This window comes from Cetorhinus maximus, chromosome 5 (assembly GCF_964194155.1).
Source record: "Cetorhinus maximus chromosome 5, sCetMax3.hap1.1, whole genome shotgun sequence".
NCBI classification, from domain to species: Eukaryota; Metazoa; Chordata; class Chondrichthyes; order Lamniformes; family Cetorhinidae; genus Cetorhinus; species Cetorhinus maximus.
This window is the reverse complement of record NC_135883.1, coordinates 164,825,684-164,847,967: the sequence shown is the minus strand read 5'-3', so window position 1 is coordinate 164,847,967 and position 22,284 is coordinate 164,825,684. Positions and strand designations below refer to the sequence as shown.

The following is a 22,284-nucleotide window of genomic DNA, read 5'->3' as shown; positions in this document are numbered from 1 at the left end:
GATGCTGCAGATAGACTCTGGCAGATTCCACTACATGAAGATTTGCTAAACTGGCCACATTTATAACTCCATTGGGCAGGTATTTCTTCCACAGATTGCCTTTTGGTATTTCCAGTGCACCAGAAATCTTTCAAACAGAGATGTCAGACCTGTTTCAACATCAAGAGGGCATTGCCGTGTACATGGATGACATCCTGATCTATGGCACGACTGAAGAGGAACATGACAGACGACTGCCTCAAGCAGTCCCTTGATGCCGCTGGCCTGAAACTCAACAAGTAGAAATGCTTGATTCGACAAACACAATTGCATTTCCTTGGACACTGCATTGACAAGCATGGTATACCCCAAGACCCTCAGAAGGTCCAGCCATTGTGGCGATGAAGCCTCCAGAGAATGTCTCAGGATTGCGCAGGATGCCAGGCATGATACATTACCTTGGCATGTTTCTACCCAACCATTTTGATGTCACAAGACCCTTGGCTGCACTGTTGAAGAGTAATGCATGCTGGAACTGGATGCCAACACAAGAGCAAGCCTTTGGGAAGGTAAAAGACCTGATTTCAGAGGCTCCTCCATTAGCCTTCTATGACAGTACAAAGCCTACTGTTGTCAGCGCTGAAGCAAGCAGCTACAGTCTCAGTGGAGTCCTACTGCAGAGCCATGATGGAGAGTTGAAACCTGTCACTTATTGCTCCAGAACCCTGACAGACGCAGAATGTGGTATGCACAAATTAAGGAGTATTTAACAGCTGTTTGGGCTTGTCAGAAATTTTCTAAGTATCTGTATGGCCTAGATACTCCACACAGATCATAAGCCTCTCATCCCTTTGATTAATAGCAGAGACTTAGAATGTGTACCATTGTGCTGCCAATGACTTCTAATGCAGTTGATGAGATACAACCCACAAGCAGAGTACATGCTGGGGAAGGCACTTGCTATGGCAAACACGCTGTCTAGACATCCTCAACCTGCTGTTCGACTTGATGTGGCTGACTTGAAAGAGGAGATTGACATGCGTGGAAGATGCAGCACATTCTGCACAATCAATTAGTGAAGCACTGACAAGTATGGACTCTGACCTGCAGACTGTGATCTGCTATGTCAGGTCTGGATGGCCAAGATATGCAGCTAAAGTGCAAGAGAATGTGAAGGTTTACTTTACCCAGAAAGACTGGTTCTCAGAGTCAAGAGGATTTCTGCTGCATGGCAACTGAATAACCAAGGAGCTTGCATAACGAGATCTTGGAATGGTTACACGAAGGTCACAAGACATCACCAAATGTCACAAAAGAGCCAAACTGACTGTGTGGTGGCCAAGTATCAGGAAAGACACGGAAACTAGGGTGGAAACATGTACAGTTTGTCAAATAGCCAAGCTCACCCAACAGAGGGAGTCACTGATGAGCACACCACTGCCAGAAAGACCTTGGAAAAGAGTGGGAGCTGATTTTTGCGAACTCCAGAAGTGATACTATCTAATTGCCATCAACTACTTCTCCAGATACCTGGAAATCGCTTACTTGCTGAACATGGCCAGTGACACTGTGATATCCAGACTGAAGAATATCTTTGTTCACTGGGGGTGCCCAAACAAACTTGTCACTGACAATGGGCCCCAGTTCACAGGCAAGGGGTTTACTGATTTTGCCAGAGTTGAGGACTTTCAACATTTAATGACCAGCCTGTATTATTCACAGGCTAATGGGGAAGTGGAATGAGCTGTGCAGACTGATAAGAAGTTTCTGCGCCAGGGTGACTTATTTCTAGCCCTATTGTGTGAGACATATCCTTCACTACAGGAGTCCATGCTTGCTCGTGCCTGTATTCTGTGTGTACATTCAATAAAGCACTGTTCATTGTAATAAACATGTCCGAATATTACAACTGGGTACAAATGCTAACAGTCCCTAGGTCCAGATAGGCTTCATCCTAGTAGTGAGATAGTTGATGCATTGATTTAATTTTCCAAAATTCACTAGGTTTCATTAGATTGGAAGATAGCTCATGTCACTCCTTTATTCAACAAGGGAGGGAGACAGAAAGCAGGAAACTACAGGCCTGTTAGCCTAACATCTGTCATAGGGAAAATGTTAGAAGCTGTTGTTGGAGACCAATCATCTCTGTTCCAGGATATCACTGGAGTTCCTCAGGGTAGTGTCCTAGGCCCAACCATCTTCAGCTGTTTCATTAATGAATTTCCTTCCATAAAATGTCAGAAGTGGGGATGTTCACTGATGATTGGCACTCCATCCACAAACATCCACTCCCTCCTCCTCCAATGCACAGTAGCAGCAGTGTGTACCATCTACAAGATGCACTGCAGAAACTCACCAAGGCTCCTTAGACAGCACCTCCCAAACCCACAACCGCTACCATCTAGGAGGACAAGGGCAACAGACACCTGGGAACGCCACCACCTGGAAGTTCCCCTCCAAGCCACTCACTATCCTGACTTGGAAATATATTGCCATTCCTTCACTGTCATTGGGTCAAAATCCTGGAACTCCCTCCCTAACAGCACTGTGGGTGTACCTACACCACATGACTGCAGCTGTTCAAGAAGGCAGCTCACCACCACCTTCTCAAGGGCAATTAGGGATGGGCAATAAATGCTGTCCCAGCCAGCAATGCCTGCATCCCATAAGTGAATTAAAAAATTATTAAAGACATTATAGCAGGGCACTTAGATAAATTCAAGGTAATCAGGCAGAGTGAACAGGGTTTTGTGAAAGGACAATTATGTTTAACCAATTTATTGGGGTTCTTTGAAAGAGTCACATGTGCTGTAGATAAAGGGGAGCTGGTGGATGTACTGTACTTAGATTTCCAGAAGGCATTTGATAAGGTGCCACATCAATGGTTATTGCAAAAAATAAAAGCTCATTGTGTGGGGGGTAACATATTGGCATGGAAGCAAGATTAGATAGCTAACAGGAAACACAGAATGGGTCATCCAAAACAAAAGCAAAATTACCTGGAAAAACTCAGCAGGTCAGGCAGCATCTGCGGAGAGGAGCGCAGTTAACGTTTTGAGTCCGTATGACTCTTCACCAGAACTGGTTCTGTTGAAGGGTCATTCGGACTCGAAACGTTAACTGTGTTCCTCTCTGCAGATGCTGCCAGGCCTGCTGAGTTTTTCCAGGTAATTTTGTTTTTGTTTTGGATTTCCAGCATCTGCAGTTTTTTGCTTTTAACAGAATGGGTCATTTTCTGTTTGGCAAGATGTACCGAGTGGTGTGCTGCAGGGATCAGTGCTGGGGCCTCAACATTTTACAATTTATATAAAGGACTTGGATGAAGGGACCAAAGGTATGGTTGCTAAATTTACTGATAACACAAAGATAGGCAGGAAAGTAAGTTGTGCAGAGGACATAAAAGATATAGATAGGTTAAGTGAGGAGGAAAAGATCTGGCAAATGGAGTATAGTGTGGGAAAATGTGGAATTGTTCATTTTGCCAGGAAGAATAAAAAAGCATATTATCTAAATGGTGAGAGATTGCAGAGCTCTGAGATGCAGAGGGATCTGGGTGCCCTAATACATGAATCACAAAAGGTTAGTATGCAGGTACAGCAAGTAATTAGCAAAGCTAATAGAATGTTATCATTTATTGTGAGGGGAATTGGTTACAGAAGTAGGGAGGTTATGCTTCAGTTATACAGGACACTGGCGAGACCACATATGGAGTACTGTGTACAGTATTGGTCTCCTTATTTAAGGAAGAATATAAATGTGTTGGAAGCAGTTCAGAGGGTTTACTAGACTGGAATAGGAAGGTTGTAAGGAAAGGCTGGACAGGCTAGGCTTGTATCCTCTGGAGTTTCAAAGAATAAGAGGCGACTTTATTGAAACATATATGATCCTGAGGGGTCTTGACAGGGTGGATGTAGAGAGGATGTTTCCTCTCGTGGGAGAATTGAGAACTAAAGGTCACTACTTAAAAATAAGGGATCACTCATTTAAGACAGAGATCAGGTAAAAAAAAATTCTCTGTGGGTTGAGTCTTTGGAACTCTCTTCCTCAAAGGCAGTGGAAGCAGAGTCTTTGAATATCTTTAAGGCAGAGGTGGATAGATTCTTGATAAGCAAGGGGATGAAAGCTTATCAGGGGTAGGCTGGAATGTGGAGTGGAGGTTAAAATCAGATCAGCCATGATCTTATTGAATGTTGGAGCAGGCTTGAGGGGCCAAGTGGCCTACTCCTGCTCCTAATTCATATGTTTGAATGTTTGTAAATTAGGCTTATAATCTCTGGAGTTTAAATGAATGAGAGGTGATCTCATTGAAACCTATAAAATTCTGAAGGGGCTTAATAGAGTGGCTGATGAGAGATTGTTTCCATTAGTCAGGGAATGTAAAACACGGGGGCACAGTCTCAGGATAAGGGGCCAATCATATAGGACTGAGATGAGGAGAAATTTCTTCACTCAAAGGGTTGTGTATCTTTGGAACTCTCTAACACAGAGGGTTGTGGATGCTGTATTATTGAATACATTTAAGGCTGAGATAGATAGATTTTTGGTCTCTCAGGGAATTAGGGGATATGGACGAGGAAATGGAACTGAAGCCTAAGATCAGCTGTGATCATATTGAATGAGGGAGCAGGCTTAATGGGTCATGTGGTTTACTCCTGCTCCTATTTCTTATATTCTTAAGTTCAAACAGGACATAATTTCAAACAGGGCAATGAGGAAGATAGTAACAGACTTCAGATATAGAAACAGTGATGAAGTGGGCAGACAGGTGGCAGATACAGTTTAATACAGCAAGTGTGAAGTGATTTATTTTGGAACAAGAATGAGGAAAGGTACCACAAGCTAAATGGTGGCATTCTAAAGGAGGTAAAGGAACAGAAAGTGTGTACATATAGAAATATTTGAAAGCGACAGGACAAGTTTTTAAAAATGTTGAAAAGTATATGGAATATTTGGCTTTATCAATAGGGACACATGGTACAAAGGCAACAAAGTGAAGCTTAATATTTTAGAAAACACTGGTTAGGCCCCAAGTTTTTGTTCCTTGCATATTGTGTTCAATTCTGACCACATTTTAGGAAGGTTGTGAAGGCTTTAGAGAGACTGCAGAACATTTACTAAAGATGCCAGACTTCAGTTACTTGGAGAGACTGGAGAATGTTGTTGTTCTTAGAGCAGAGAGGTTAAATGGGGCTTGGGTCGACATGTTCCAAACCATGAATTGATTTGATAGAGTAAATAAGGAGAAACTGTTTCCAGTGGCAGAAGGGTCTGCAATCAAGGGAGTTAAGATGATTGACAAAAACATCAGAGGTGACATGAAGAAAATTGTTTTTAACAGCAGGTAATGTGGATGTGGAATGAACAGCCTGAAAGGGTGCTGGAAGCAGATTAAATAATACATTTCAAAAGGGAATTGAATAAATACATGAAGGGGAGAAATTTACAGGACTACAGGAGAAAAATGGGGGAGTGGGTCAAATTGGATAATTGATTTAAACAGTCAGCACAAGCACAATGGGTCAAATGGCCTCCTCCTGTGCGGTATCATTCTTTGTCCTTTGGTCTTTTCTTCTGTAACAATTCCTATGCACGTAATTGTACACCCACTCCGGCTCAGATCGTCTAACAGTGTACACTGAGTCAAATACTGACACATGCACTTTATGCAACTACCAGCAGAGACCACAACCCACACATGCTTCAAACACCATTATAGTATCGAGCAAACTCCCATCTCACAGGGTCACTACTCAATGGCAAGCACTTTCACCACTGACTCACCTGTGGTTCAAGTTTCCCTCCAGACTATTTCCTCCAAAATGTACTTTATTCATAAAATTGATAAAAGTACATTTCAAAACATTTTGACTTGAAAATTACAGAAAATGCAATAGAATTCAACTTATCTCCGTACATCATGTTCCACTCTTGAGGTGCCTTAAGACAATGGTAATACTTTTGATATTTACAATATACTTTCCATATCAGGCATACAGCCGAGGGGCTCTACCAGTTTCTATCCCCTCAGTGCACTATGGCTGAAACACCTTAGGCACTGACCTTTCCCCATTGAGTCTCTGCAGCAGCTGCCTCAAGCTTTAGTGCGTCCCTCAGCATGTAGCCCTGGAGCTTGGAATGTGCCAGTCGTTTTCCTCCACAGACTTGAGCACATAATCCAGACTGACACTCCAGTGCAATATTGAGAGAGTGCTGCATTGCAGGTCGTGCCAGCTTTCAGGCAACATGTTAAACTTGGTAACCTGCCCTCTCAGGTAGAACCAAAGAATCCCAAGGCACGACTGTTAAAAAGGGCAAGGGAGTACTCCCTGGCCAATATTTATCCTTCAACCAACATCACTGAAAAAAGGGATTATCTGGTCATTATCACAGTGGGATCTTGCTGTGCATGACTTAGTTGCCTCATTTCACCGCATTACAACAGTAACTGAGCTACAGTAGTACTTCATTGGCTGTAAAGTGGATTAGGAGGTCCTGTGGATGTGACAGGCACTAATGAAATTTTTGTCTTTCTTTCCGTTACTGGAACATCATCTGCAAATGATATAATAATTTCTCAATGCACAAAGAGAAATGAAACAAAGAGGAATCCCATCAATACCCACAATAGAGGACAGAATGATCACACAAATCCAACATTAACTACAACTGACAGAGACCCTCTGATGAATTCAAGTAAATGTCAACTTCCTCCAAACTGTATGGTATGTGTGCTCCAGAGCCCCTAGATTCTCACCACAAGAGGGAGCACAGGGTCTGAGCTAAAGACTTTAAAAAGACTTCCTTAAAAATAACTATACAGAATCAGTCAGTAACAACCCGTAAGTGAGAGTGTGATATCAGTGAGAATCACAGTAGAAGGGAGAGCGTGATCTCAGTAAGAATTGCAGCCTAAGGAAGAGTGTGATATCAGTGAGAATCTGATTGTAAGAGGGAGTGTGATATCAAAAGAGTATCAGTGGAAGGGAGAGGTTGATATCAGTGGGAAATACACTGTGAGGGACAGTGTGATATCAGTAAGAATCCCAGTGGAAGGGAGAGTGTGATATCAATGGGAATCTCAGTGTGAGGGACAGTGTGATATTAATGGGAATGCCACTGTGAGGGAGCGTGTGTTTTAAGCAAGAATCCGAGTGGAATGGAGATTGTAATATCAGTGAAAATCATTGTGTAAGGGAGAGTGTGATATCAGTGAGGATCTCAGTGTATGGGAGAGTGTGATATCAGCAAGAATCTCAGTAGAGTGAGAGTGTGATATCAGTGAGAATCCCAGTGGAAGGGAGATTGTAATATCAGCGAGAATGACAGTGGAAGAGAGAGTGTGAGATCAGCGAGAATCACACTGTGAGGGACAATGTGATATCAGCAAGAATCCCAGTGGAAGGGAGAGTGTGATATCAGCGAGAATTCCAGTGAAAGGGAGAGTGTGATATCAGTGAGAATCCCAGTGGAAGGGAGAGTGTGATATCAATGGGAATCTCAGTGTGAGGGACAGTGTGATATCAATGGGAATGCCACTGTGAGGGAGCGTGTGTTTTAAGCAAGAATCCGAGTGGAATGGAGATTGTAATATCAGTGAGAATCATTGTGTAAGGGAGAGTGTGATATCAGTAAGAATCACAGTGGAAGGGAGAGTGTGATATCAATGAAAATCTCAGTGTGAGGGAGAGTTTGATATCAGTAAGAATCACATTGGAAGGGAGAGTGTGATATCAGTGAAAATCTCAGTGGAAGGGAGAGTGTGATATCAGTAAGAATCACATTGGAAGGGAGAGTGTGATATCAGTAAGAATCACAGTGGAAGGGAGAGTGTGATATCAGTAAGAATCACAGTGGAAGGGAGAGTGTGATATCAGTAAGAATCACATTGGAAGGGAGAGTGTGATATCAGTAAGAATCACAGTGGAAGGGAGAGCGTGATATCAGTAAGAATCACAGTGGAAGGGAGAGTGTGATATCAGCATGAACCTCAGTGGAAGGAGAGAGTGATATCAGTGAGAATCATTGTGTAAGGGGGAGTATAATATCAGTGAGGATCTCAGTGTGAGGGAGAGTGTGGTATCAGTGAGAGTCCCAGTGTATGGGAGAGTGTGATATCAGCAAGAATCTCAGTAGAGCGAGAGTGTGATATCAGTGAGAATCCCACCTTGAAGGAGAGTGTGATCACAGTGAAGATCAGTGAAGGACAGTGAGGATCTCAGTGTGAGGGAGAGTGTGATATCAGCGAGAATCCTAGTGGAAGGGAGATTGTAATATCAGCGAGTATTCCAGGGGAAGGGAGAGTGTGAGATAAGCGAGAATCACACTGAGGGACAGTGTGATATCAGCAAGAATCCCAGTGGAAGGGAGAGTGTGATATCAGCGAGAATCTCAGTGGAAGGGAGAATGTGATATCAATGGGAATTCCACCGTGAAGGAGAGTGTGATATCAGTGAGAATTCCAGTGGAAGGGAGAGTGTGATATCAATGGGAATTCCACCGTGAAGGAGAGTGTGATATCAGTGAGAATCCCGCTGTGAGGGAGAGTGTGATTTCAGTGAGAATCTCAGTGTGAGGGAGAGTGTGGTTTCAGTGAGAATCTCAGTGTGAGGGAGAGTGTGGTTTCAGTGAGAATCTCAGTGTGAGGGAGAGTGTGGTTTCAGTGGGAATCTCAGTGTGAGGGATAGTGTGATATCAGTGTGAATCCCAACGTAAGGGAGAGTGCGATATCAATGGGATTCCCAGTGGAAGGGTGTGTGTGTTATCAATGGGAATGCCACTGTGAGGGAGAGTGTGATATCAGCGAGAATCCCAGTGGAAGGAAGGGTGTTATACCTGTGAAAAACCCACTGTGATGGAGAGTGTGATATCAGTGATAATCCCAGTGTGAGGGAGAATGTGATATTAGTGAGAATCGCATTTTAAGGAACAGTGTGATATCAGTGAGAACCCCAGTGGAACAGAGAATGTGATATTAGTGTGAATCCCACTGTGAGGGAGACTGTGATATTAGTGAGAATCCCAGTGGAACAGAGAGTGTGATATTAGTGAGAATCCCACTGTGAGGGAGACTGTGATATTAGTGAGAATCCCAGTGGAACAGAGAGTGTGATATTAGTGAGAATCCCAGTGGAACAGAGACTGTGATATTAGTGAGAATCCCAGTGGAACAGAGAGTGTGATATTAGTGAGAATCCCACTGTGAGGGAGACTGTGATATTAGTGAGAATCCCAGTGGAAGGGAAGTGTGAGATCAATGGAAATCCCACTGTGATGAAGAGTGTGTTATCAATGAGAATCCCAGTAGATGAGAGAGTGTGATATCACTGAGCATCCCAATGTGAGAGGGAGGGTGATATCAGCGAGAACCCCAGTGTAAGGGAGAATGTGAGATCAATGGGAATCCCACTCTGAGGGAGAGTGTGATATCAGTGAGAATCTCAGAGTGAGTGAGTATACGATGTCAGTGAGAATCCCAGTGGAACGGAGAGTGTGACATCAGTGAGAATCCCAGTGGAAGGGAAAGTGTGATATTAGTGAGAATCGCAATTTAAGGAACATTGCGATGTCAGTGTGAATCCCACTGTGAGGGAGAATCCCAGTGGAAGGGAATGTGTGATATCAATGTAAGTCCCAGTGTAAGGAAGAATGTGGTATCAGTGAGAATCCCAGTGGAAGGGAGAGTGTGATATCAGTATGAATCTCAATATAAGGGAGAGTGTGATATCAGTGAGATTCCCTGTGTATGAGAGAAGTGATATCTCTGAGAATCACAACATGAGGGGGAGTGTGATATCAGTGAGATTCCAAGTGGAAGGGAGAGTGTGAAATCAATGGGTATCCCACTGTGAGGGAAAATGTGATATCAGCAAGAATCCCAGTGGAAGGGAGAGTGTGATTTCAGTGAGAATCAGATTTTAAGCAACAGTGTAATAGTGAGAATCCCAGTGGAACAGAGACTGATATCAGTGGGAAACCCACTTTGAGGGAGAGTGTGTTATCCGTGAGAATCTCAGAGTGAGGGAGATTTATGATATCAGTGAGAATCCCAGTGTAAGGGAGTGTGATATTTGTACAATCCCAGTGTAAGGAAGACTGTGATATCAACGAGAATCCCAGTGGAAGGGTGAGTGTGATATCAGTATGAATCCCAGTGGAAGGGTGAGTGTGATATCAGTATGAATCTCAGTGTAAGGGAGATTATGGTATCAGTGAGAATCCCAGTGGAAGGGTGAGTGTGATATCAGTATGAATCCCAGTGGAAGGGTAAGTGTGATATCAGTATGAATCTCAGTGTAAGGGAGATTATGGTATCAGTGAGAATCCCAGTGGAAGGGTGAGTGTGATATCAGTATGAATCCCAGGGTAAGGAAGAGTGTTACGACCAATGCAGAAGGTAAAGCAGAGTTATTAAAACTTTAAACAATTGTCATAACCTATAATTTTAAGCATTATGTTTGAAATGCGACTCTAAATTCAGGAATCAGACCACCAGTTCTTTACATTAAACTAAATGAAACATTTTATTAATTTGTACAAGTTAAACTATATATGCACATGGCTTCAAATTACTACTATCATGACTTTTAACAAATTCCCAAACTAATCTCCATTAAGGCAACAGCAACCCATAGACTTAACAAAACACCAGGCAAAGCATTTTCACCTTACAACTCCAAAATGAGGTTCTTTTCACTTTGGCTCCTATGGAGTCAGTTGGAGGCTTACAGCTGCCTTTTGATCTTACATTGCCTCTGCCTTATACACAACACTACTGAAGTTGTACCTACCACCCCCCATTGATTGTTAATTTTCATCACCAACCTCTGAACTAAACCTCTCTAACAATAAAACCCCTTTCATAGTATGAATTGTATTAGTAACATAAACGTATTGCTTGGTATCTGCTAGATAGGCATCAGTTTTCACCCCACTTCTTGAATGCTTTATTCAAAAAATGCAAATGCACTCTACCTCTCTGTTTACATCTCAAAACTATTACATATCCTCTATTTTAAAAGATTTCCAATAATATTATATACATTAATAGCTTTGTGACGAGTTTGATATCAGTGAGAATCCCAGTGGCAGGGACAGCGTAATATCAGTGAGAATCCCAGCGTAATCCCAGCTATTCACAATATATATTAATGATTTAGATGAGGGAACTAAATGTAATATCTCTAAATTTGCAGATGACACAAAGCTGGGTGGGAGGGTGAGCTGTGAGGAGGATGCAGAGATGCTTCAGTGTGATTTGGACAAGCTGAGTGAGTGGGCAAATGCATGGCAGATGCAGTATAATGTGGATAAATGTGAGGTTATCCACTTTGGTAGCAAAAACAGGAAGGCAGATTATTATCTGAATGGCTATAAATTGAGAGAGGGGAATGTGCAACTAGACCTGGGTGTCCTCGTACACCAGTCGCTGAAGGTAAGCATGCAGGTGCAGCAGGTGGTAAAGAAGGCAAATGGTATGTTGGCCTTCATAGCGAGAGGATTCGAGTACAGGAGCAGGGATGCCTTGCTGCAATTGTACAGGGCCTTGGTGAGACCACACCTGGAATATTGTTTGCAGTTTTGGTCTCCTTATCTGAGGAAGGATGTTCTTGCTATAGAGGGAGTGCAGCGAAGGTTTACCAGACTGATTCCTGGGATGGAGGGACTGACATATGAGGAGAGATTGAGTCGATTAGCATTATATTCGCTGGAGTTCCGAAGAATGAGGGGGATCTCATAGAAACCTGTAAAATTCTAACAGGACTAGACAGGGTAGATGCAGAAAGGATGTTCCCGATGGTGGGGGAGTCCAGAACCAGGGGTCACTGTCTGAGGATACGGGGTAGACCATTTAGGACTGAGATGAGGAGAAATCTCTTCACCCAGAGAGTGGTGAGCCTGTGGAATTCATTACCACAGAAAGTAGTTGAGGCCAAAACATTGTATGTTTTGAAGGAGTTAGATATAGCTGTTGGGGCAAAAGGGATCAAAAAGATATGGGGAGAAAGCGGGAGCAGGATATTGAGTTTGAAGATCAGCCGTGAGAGAAGGTTCGAGGGGCCAAATGGCCTACTCCTGCTCCTATTTTCTATGTATGTTTCTATGTAAGGAGTGTGATATCAGTAAGAATCCCAGTGTAAGGGAGATTGTGGTATCAGTGAGAATCCCAGGGTAAGGAAGAGTGTGATATCAATGGGAATGCCATTGTGAGGAGGAGTGTGATATCAGTGAGAAACCCAGTGTGAGGGAGAGTGTGATATCAATGTGAACCCCCGTGTAAGGGAAAATGTGTAATCAGTTAGATTCCCATTGGAAGGGAGACTGTGATATCAGTGAAAATCACAGTGTAAGGGCGAGTGTGATATCTGTGAAACGCAGTGTTATGGAGAGTGTGATATCAGCAAGAATTCCAGTGGAAGGGAAAGTGTGATATCCGTGAGAATTGCATTTTAAGCAACAGTGTGATACCAGTGAGGATTCCAGTGGAACAGAGACTGTGATATCAGTGAGAATCAAAGTATGAGGGAGAATGTGATATCAGTGGGAATTCCACTTTGAGGGAGAGTGTGTTATCAATGAAAATCCCACCAAGAGGGAGAGTGGGTAATCAGTGAGAATCTCAGAGTGAGGGAGAGTGTGATATTTGTGTGAATCCCAGTGTAAGGAAGAGAGTGATACTAGCAAGAGTCTCAGTGGAAAAGAGAGTGTGATATCAGTGAGAATCATGGTGCAAGGAAGAGTCTGATATCAGGTTGAATCCCAGTGACATGAGTGTGAATCTCAATATAAGTTAGAGAATTATATCAGCGGGAATCCCAGTGAAAGGGAGAGTGTGAGATCAATGGGAATCTCATTGTGAGGGAGAGTGTGATATCACCGAGAATCCCAGTGTAAGAGAGATTGTGATATCAGCTAGAATCTGAGTGTAAGGATGAATGTCATATCCATGGAAAACCCACTGTGATAGAGAGTGTGGTATCAGTGAGAATCTCAGTCTGAGGGAGAGTGTGATATCAGTGAGAATCCCAGTGTGAAGGAGAGTGTGATATCAGTGAGAGTCTCAGTCTGAAGGACAGTGTGATATCAGTGAGAGTCTCAGTCTGAAGGACAGTGTGATATCAGTGAGAATCTCAGTCTGAAGGACAGTGTGATATCAGTGAGAGTCTCAGTCTGAGGGAGAGTGTGATATCAGTGAGAATCTCAGTCTGAGGGAGAGTGTGATATCAGTGAGAGTCTCAGTCTGAAGGAGAGTGTGATATCAGTGAGAGTCTCAGTCTGAGGGAGAGTGTGATATCAGTGAGAGTCTCAGTCTGAAGGAGAGTGTGATATCAGTGAGAGTCTCAGTCTGAGGGAGAGTGTGATATCAGTGAGAGTCTCAGTGTGAAGGAGAGTGTGATATCAGTGAGAGTCTCAGCCTGAAGGAGAGTGTGATATCGGTGAGAGTCTCAGTCTGAGGGAGAGTGTGATATCAGTGAGAATCCCAGTGTGAAGGAGAGTGTGGTATCAGTGAGAATCCCAGTGTGAAGGAGAGTGTGATATCAGTGACAGTCTCAGTCTGAGGGAGAGTGTGATATCAGTGAGAGTCTCAGTCTGAGGGAGAGTGTAATATCAGTGAGAGTCTCAGTGTGAAGGAGAGTGTGATATCAGTGAGAGTCTCAGTGTGAAGGAGAGTGTGATATCAGTGAGAATCCCAGTGTGAAGGAGAGTGTGATATCAGTGAGAGTCTCAGTCTGAAGGAGAGTGTGATATCAGTGAGAGTCTCAGTCTGAAGGAGAGTGTGATATCAGTGAGAATCCCAGTGTGAAGGAGAGTGTGGTATCAGTGAGAATCCCAGTGTGAAGGAGAGTGTGATATCAGTGAGAATCACAATGGAAGGGAGAATGTGATATCAATGGGACTCCCACTGTTGCGGAGAGCATGATGTCAGCCAGAATCCCAGTGGAAGGAAGAGTGTCATATCTGTGGAAAACCCACTGTGATGGAAAGTGTGATATCAGTGATAATCGCAGTGTGATGGAGAGCATGATATCAGCGAGAATCCCACTGTAAGGGAGAGTGTGATATCAATGGGATGCCACTGTGAGGGAGAGTGTGATATTAGTGAGATTCTCACTGTCAGGGAGAGTGTGATGTCAGTGCGAAGCCTAATGTAAGAAAGTGTGTGATATCAGTGTGAATCCCAGTGTAATGGAGAGTGTGTTATCAGTGAGAATCCTAATGTGAGGGAGCATGTGATATCAGTGAGAATCCCAGTGTAAGGGAGAGTGTGATATCAATGGGATGTCACTGTGAGGGAGAGTGTGATATTAGTGAGATTCTCACTGTCAGGGAGAGTGTGATGTCAGTGCGAAGCCTAATGTAAGAAAGTGTGTGATATCAGTGTGAATCCCAGTGTAAGGGAGAGTGTGATATCAGTGAGAATCACTGTGTGAGGGAGAGTGTGTAATCAGTGAGAATACCATTGGAGTGAAGAGTGTGATATCAGCGAGAATCCCAGTGTAATGGAGAGTGTGTTATCAGTGAGAATCCTAATGTGAGGGAGCATGTGATATCAGTGAGAATCCCAGTGTAAGGGAGAGTGTGATATCAATGGGATGCCACTGTGAGAGAGAGTGTGATATTAGTGAGATTCTCACTGTCAGGGAGAGTGTGATGTCAGTGCGAAGCATAATGTAAGAAAGTGTGTGATATCAGTGTGAATCCCAGTGTAAGGGAGAGTGTGATATCAGTGAGAATCACTGTGTGAGGGAGAGTGTGATATCAGTGAGAATCCTATTGGAGTGAAGAGTGTGATATCAGCGAGAATCCCAGTGTGAGGGAGTGTGTGATACCAGCTAGAATTCCAGTGGAGGGAATGATGTCATATCTGCAGAAAATCCACTGTGATGGAGAGTGTGATATCAGTGATAATTCCAGTGTGGGGGGTACATGATATCAGCAAAAATCCCAGTGGAAGGGAGAGTGCGATATTGATGGGATGCCACTGTAAAGGAAAGTGTGATATCAGTAAGAATCCCACTGTCAGAGAGAGTGAGATATCAGTGAGAATCACAATGTAAGGAGTGTCTGATATCAGTGAGAATCCTAGTGGAAGGGAATGTGTGATATCAGCGAGAATCCCTGTGGAAGTGAAAGGGTGTTATCAGTGAGAATCCCATTGGAGTGAAGAGTGTGATATCGGTGAGAATCCCAGTGGAAGGAAGAGTATGTTATCAGCGAGAATCACAATGTAAAGGAGTGTGTGATATCAGTGAGAATCCCAGTGGAAGGGAATGTGTGATATCAGTGAGAATCTCATGTGAGGGAGAGTGTGATATCAGTGAGAATCCCAGTGGAAGGGAATGTGTGATATCAGTGAGAATCCCAGTGTGAGGAAGAGTGTGATATCAGTGAGAATCTCAGTGTGAGGGAGAGTGTGATATCAATGTGAATCCCTGTGTAAGGGAGAGTGTGTTATTAGCTAGATTCCCATTGGAAGGGAGAGAGCGGTGTCAGTGTGAATCCCAGTGTAAGGAAGAGTGTGATATCAGTGAGAATCCCAGTGTAAGGGAGTGTGTGATATCAGTGAGAATCCTAACGTGAGGGAGCATATGATATCAGTGAGAATCTCAGTGTAAGGGAGAGTGTGATATCAGTGAGCACCCTAATGTGAGGGAGCATATGATATCAGTGAGAATCTCAGTGTGAGGGAGAGTGTGATATCAATGTGAATCCTAATGTGAGGGAGCATATGATATCAGTGAGAATCTCAGTGTAAGGGAGAGTGTGATATCAGTGAGCACCCTAATGTGAGGGAGCATATGATATCAGTGAGAATCTCAGTGTGAGGGAGAGTGTGATATCAATGTGAATCCCCGTGTAAGGGAGAGTGTGTTATTAGTTAGATTCCCATTGGAAGGGAGAGAGCGATGTCAGTGTGAATCCCAGTGTAAGGAAGAGTGTGATATCAGTGAGAATCTCAGTGTGAGGGAGAGTGTGATATCAATGTGAATCCCCGTGTAAGGGAGAGTGTGTTATTAGTTAGATTCCCACTGGAAGGGAGAGAGTGATGTCAATGTGAATCCCAGTGTAAGGAAGAGTGTGATATCAGTGAGAATCCCAGTGTAAGGGAGTGTGTGATATCAGTGAGAATCCTAATGTGAGGGAGCATGTGATATCAGTGAGAATCCTAATGTGAGGGAGAGTGTGTTATCAGTTAGATTCACATAGGAATGAAGAGTGTGATGTCAGTGAGAATCCCAGTGTAAGGAAGAGTGCAATATCAGCGAGAATCCCAGTGTGAAAGACAGTGTGATATCAGTTAGAATCCCAGTGTAAGGATGAGTGTGATGTCAATAGGAATCCCACTGTCAGGGAGCGTGTAATATCAGTGAGAATCACAGTGGAAGGGAGAGCGTGATATCAGCGTGAATCCCAGTGTAAGGGAGAGTGTGATATCAGTGAGAATCCTACTGTCAGGGAGAGTGTGATATCAGTGAGAATCACAATGTAAGGGATTGTGTGATATCAATGGTAATCCCAGTGTAAGGGAGAATGTGATATCAGTGAGAATGCCAGTGTAAGGGAGAATTTGATATCAGTTAGATTCCCAGTGGAAGGGAGAGTGCGATATCAGTGTGAATCCCAGTGGAAGGGAAAGTGTGAAATCAGTGATAATCCCTGTGTGAGAGAGATTATGATATCAGTCAGAATCCCAGTGTGATGGAGAGTGTGATGTCAGCCAGGATCCCAGTGGAGGTAAGAGTGTCATATCATTGGAAAACCCACTGTGATGGAAAGTGTGTTATCAGTGATAATCGCAGTGTGATGGAGAGTGTGATATCAGCGAGAATCCCAGTGCAAGGGAGAGTGTGATATCAATGGGATTTCACTGTGAGGGAGAGTGTGATATCAGTGAAAATCCCACTGTCAGGGTGAGTATGATGTCAGTGAGAATCACAATGTAAAGGAGTGTGTGATATCAATGTAAATCGCAGTATAAGGGAGAGTGTGATATCAGCGAGAATCCCAGTGCAAGGGAGAGTGTGATATCAATGGTAATCCCACTGTGATGGAGAGTGTGATGTCAGCTAGAATCGCAGTGAAAGAAAGGGTGTAATATCTGTGGAAAACCCACTGTGATGGAATGTGTGATATCAGTGATAATCGCAGCCTGATGGAGAATGTGATATCATCGAGAATCCCACTGTGAGGGAGACTGTGATATTAGTGAGAATCCCAGTGGAAGGGAATATGTGATATCAATGAGAATCCCAGTGGAATTGAGAGGTGATATCAGTGAGCATCTCAGTGGAAGGGAGAGTGTGATATGAATGAGAATCCCACTGTGATGTCAGCTAGAGTCCAGTGGAAGGAAAGGTGTCATATCTGTGGAAAACCCACTGTGATGGAGCGTGTGATATCAGTGATAATCCCAATGTGGGGGAGTGCATGATATCAGCAAAAATCCCAGTGGAAGAGAGATTGTGATTTCAGTGAGAATCACAGTGTAAGGGAGAGTGTGATATCAGTGAGAATCCCAGTGGAAGGGAATGTGTGATATCAACGAGAATCCCGTTGTAAGGGAGGGTGTGATATCAGTATGAGTCCCAGTGTAAGGGGGAGCGTGATATCAGTGTGATTTCCAGTGTAAGGAAGAGTGTGATATCAGCGAGAATCCCAGTGGAAGGGAGAAGTGATATCAGTGAGAACCTCAGTGTGAGAGAGATTATGATATCAGTTAGAGTTTCAGTGTAAGGGAGAGTGTGTTATCAGTGAGAATCCTAGTGTGAGAGAGCATGTGATATCAGTGAGAAACTCAGTGTGAGGGAGAGTGTGTTATCGGTCAGAATCAGTGTGAGGGAGAGTGTGACATCAGTGAAAATCTCAGCGTGAGGGAGAGTGTGATTTCAGTGAGAATCTCAGTGTGAGGGAGAGTGTGATATTAATGTGAATCCCCGTGTAAGGGAGAGTATGTTATCAGTCAGAATCCCAGTGTGAGGGAGGGTGTGATATCAGTGAGAATCTCAGTGGAAGGAAGAATGTGATATCAGCATGAATTCCAGTGTAAGAGAGATTGTGATATCAGTTAGAATCCCAGTGTAAGAATGAGTGTGTTATCAGCGTGAATCCCAGTGGAAGGGCGAGTGTGATATCAATGGGAATCCCACTGTGAGGGAAAGTGTGATATCAGTTAGAATCCCAGTGTATGGGAGAGTGTGTTATCAGTGAGAATCCTCGTGTGATGGAGCATGTGATGTCAGTGAGAATCTCAGTATAAGGGAGAGTGGGATATCAGCGAGAATCCCAGTGGAAAGGAGAGTGTGATATCAGTGTCAATCTCAGTGTAAGGGAGAGTGTGATATCAGTGACAATCCCAGTGGAGTGAAGAGTGTGATATCAGTGAGAGTCCCAGCGTAAGGGAGATTGTGATATCAGCGAGAATCCCAGTGTAAGGGAGAGTGTGATATTATTGAGAATGCCACTGTAAAGGAGAATTTGATATTAGTTAGATTCCCAGTGGAAGGGAGAGTATGATATCAGCGAGAATCCCAATGGAAGGTAGAGTGTGATATCAGCGAGAATCCCAGTGTAAAGGAGAGTGTGATATCAGTGTGAATTCCAGTGGAAGGTAGAGTGTGATATCAGTGAGAATCCAGTGTAAGGGAGAATTTGATATCAGTTAGATTTCCAGTGGAAGGGAGAGTGCGATATCAGTGTGAATCCCAGTGTAAGTGAGACTGTGATATCAGTGAGAACCCTCAGGGAGAATTTGATATTAGTTAGATTCCCAGTGGAAGGGAGAATATATCAGCGAGAATCCCAATGGAAGGTAGAGTGTGATATCAGCGAGAATCCCAGTGGAAGGTAGAGTGTGACATGAGTGTCAATCTCAGCGTAAGGGAGCGTGTGACATCAGTGAGAATGTAGCGTGAGGGAGAATTTGATACCAGTTAGATTTCCAGTGGAAGGGAGAGTGCGATATCAGTGTGAATCCCAGTGTAAGTGAGACTGTGATATCAGTGAGAACCCTCAGTGTGTGGTAGAGTTTGATGTCAGTGAGATGTTGGTTGTAAATATTTGGATATTGTTAATTCCATGTAATTTCATGGTGGGAATTTATGGTCTTTACTCAGACTGTGGTAGTGAAATGCTATTTGTCTCACTCTCTTGACCTGCTGAGTTTTTCCAGGTCATTCTGTTTTTGTTTTGGATTTCCAGCATCCTCAGTAGTTTTTTAGTTTTTTGTTTTTATCACATAATTCCCTTTCCTGGAATTACTTCCACTGATGTTTACTCACTCATTGCTGTCAAAGTCTCGCTAATCATTAACTAGTGTATTTGGTTTCAGTGCAACACATCCTCCTACACTGTCCTCCTCTTTCTCCAGGAGTTAAGATTTTGAGATTTTCACAGTGTCTCTGCCAGTTTGCATTGATCCTATTGTACTTGGGACGCACCCACTCATCAGCTGACACTGCATACCCCGAGGTGTGGAGCACTTTGCCAGAATGCTGAAAGAATCACATTCACATCACTGTGGGAGTTGGAGAAAGGTGAAACAGATTCCTATTGTTCACCTTCAACAGTGTTTGCGCAACAGTCATGAGTGAGAATCAGAATTCACGTTCCACAAGTCAGCCAACTGTCTGCTTTTTAAAAATCCAATCAAAGGATGTGACATCACTGGTATGGTCAGCCTTTATTATCCATCCCTATTTCCCTTGAGGAGGTGATGGTGAGTCACCTTCTTGAACCACTGCAGTCTCTGTGGTGCAGGTACACCCACAGTGCTGTTAGGAACTCTGTCGCTCCATCTCTCCCTCCCTCCCCCTCAACCATCCACACCTAGAAGGACAAGAACAATAGTGTCATGGGAACAGCACCCCCTGCAAGTCCTCCTCCGAATCACACACTATCCTGATTTGGAAATATAATCAGCATTCTTCCAGTATCGCTGGGTCAAAAACCTCGAATTTCCCTCCCTAACAGGGCTGGGTGTACACATACCACATGGACTGCAACAAGATAGCTCACCATCAGCTTCTCAAGATTAGAGGTGGGAAGATCTTGCCATAGCCTTGCTGGTGATGCCCACACCCGAATAATTAATCTAACTGCTACAAGAGCTCTGCTGTATTCCTAGTGATGGCAAATTCTTGACAGGTTGAGTTGGTGATCAAGCGGCAGCATAATAATGTAAGTTCCACAGGAGGAAGATTGTGTACTAAAATTAAAAAGACAATGAGGGATGTAACTAAACTGAGGCACTGAGTGGTGGGGTCAGTCCACCTTCACAGGCTGGCTTTGAATCCAGTCTCCTCTCTGTCTCTGCAGATCTGAATTTTCTGTACTAATCCATTATATTGCTGTCATTTGGGTCGAGCACGTTTGTGGTGAAACTGTACCTTTCTGCATTAAACCACACCTTGAGTACACTGGCCGATAAGGTATACAGGAAAACCTGGAATGGATACAGAGCTGACTGGAAGAGTCAGAAGATTGATCTGAAAGTAATTTACTTATTCTAATCATCCTGTGCATCAAACAATTCACTTGCTGCATGTTTCAATACTAATCCTTATTTATCTAACCATGAAGCATCTGAGATGTGAGATTTATCTGAGATACTGTTGATACTCCGAACACTCCAGTTAGACTTCCAAATCCTTAGCATTTGTTCCCTAAAGATCAGGGAAAGGAAGCAGAAACCCAGTCATGAATGAGGTTAGTGACAGCTCAGTAAATGTGCAGGAGGTGGTGAAAAGGCAGGGACGTTTAAGGAAGGAGTTACAGAAAGCAGGTTTAAATCCCACGTAACAATATGCTCCCATCCCTTGTATCGTTCTGCTGAACCTGCACCTTAGCAATTCCTATTGTAAACAGCAGAGTTAAGGTTGACATAGCGCAGTATAAGCAGGAGAGAGTGAGTGGCTGAATTTAGAGTGGGAGTGACTGGGAACGGGCTAAGAATGACCTAGACCCAGTTGAGAATGACTGAGACGAGCCTGAGAAGGACCGAGACCGGACTGAGAATGATTGAGACTGGGCTGACAGTGACTGAGACTGGGCTGAGAATGACTGAAACAGGGCTGAGAATGACTGAAACCATGCTGAGAATGACTGAGACCAGGCTGAGAAGGATTGAAATCGGGCTGACAGTGACTGAGACAGAGCTGACAGTGTCTAAGATTGGGCTGAGATTGATTGAACCAAGTTGAGAATGGCTTTTACTTGGCTGAGAATGACTGAAGCTGGGCTGAGAATGACCGAAACCATGCTGAGATTGACCAAGATTGGGCTGACAGTGACTGAGACTTTGCTGAGAATGACCAAGACAGGGCTGAGGATGATGGAGACCGGGCTGATATTGACCGAGACTGGCTGAGAATGAACAAGGGTGGACTGAGATTGATTGAGAGTGGGCTAAGGTTGACCAAGCTAGGATAAGGTTGACCGAGAATAGGCTGAGATTGACCGAGAGCAGGCTGACGTTGACTGAGAGCAGGCTCAGGTTGACCGACACTGGGCTGAGAACAACCAAAACTGGGCTAACATTGACCGAGAGTGGGCTGTGAATGACCAAGTGCAGGCTGAGAATGACAGCAGGCTGAGATTGACCAAGACTGGGCTGAGAGCAACCAAGACCGGGCTGAGAATGACCGAGATAGGGCTGACAGTGACCGACACAGTGCTGAGATTGACCAAGACCAAAATTGGCAGACAGTGGGCTGAGAGTGACCAAGACTTGGCTGATAGCGACTGAGACTGGGCTGAGAATGACTTAGAGGGGGCTTACGGTGACCGAGCCTGGGCTAAGAATGATCGAGAGTGGGCTGAGATTGACTGAGACCAGGCTGAGATTGTCCGAGAGTGGGCTGAGATTGACTGAGACCGGGCTGAGGTTGACCAAGACTGGGATGAGATTAACTGAGGCCAGGCTGAGGTTGACTGAGACTAGGCCGAGAATGACCAAAACCGGTCTGAGAATGACCGACAGGGCTGAGATTGACCGAGACCAGACTGAGATTAGCAGACAGTGGGCTGAAAGTGACCAAGACTTGGGCTGATTGTGACTGAGACTGGGCTAAGAATGACCGAGAGCAGGCTAAGAATGACCGAGAGTGGACTGAGATTGACGGAGACTGTGCTGAGAATGCCTGAGAGCGGGCTGAGATTAACCTAGACGGGGCTGAGATTGACCAAGAGTGTGTTGAGATTTACTGAGAGTGTGTTGAGATTGACTCACAGCAGGCCGAGGTTGACTGAGTGGGCTGAGATTGACTGAGACAGGGCTGAGAATGAACGAGACCGGGCTGACAGTGATTG

At 44.0% G+C, this 22,284-nt stretch overlaps 1 protein-coding gene across 1 annotated transcript in view; it reads right to left on the bottom strand.

Moving 5' to 3' along the window:
• tlr5b (toll-like receptor 5b) overlaps positions 1-20,178 on the bottom strand; it is a 50,735-nt gene extending 30,557 nt beyond the window's left edge. The window contains exon 1 of the mRNA XM_078542755.1: positions 19,993-20,178. Coding sequence (XP_078398881.1) covers positions 19,993-19,995 — 3 coding nt within the window. The 5' untranslated portion in view covers positions 19,996-20,178. The remainder of the gene's footprint in view (positions 1-19,992) is intronic.
• Between the last annotated feature and the right edge of the window lie 2,106 nt (positions 20,179-22,284).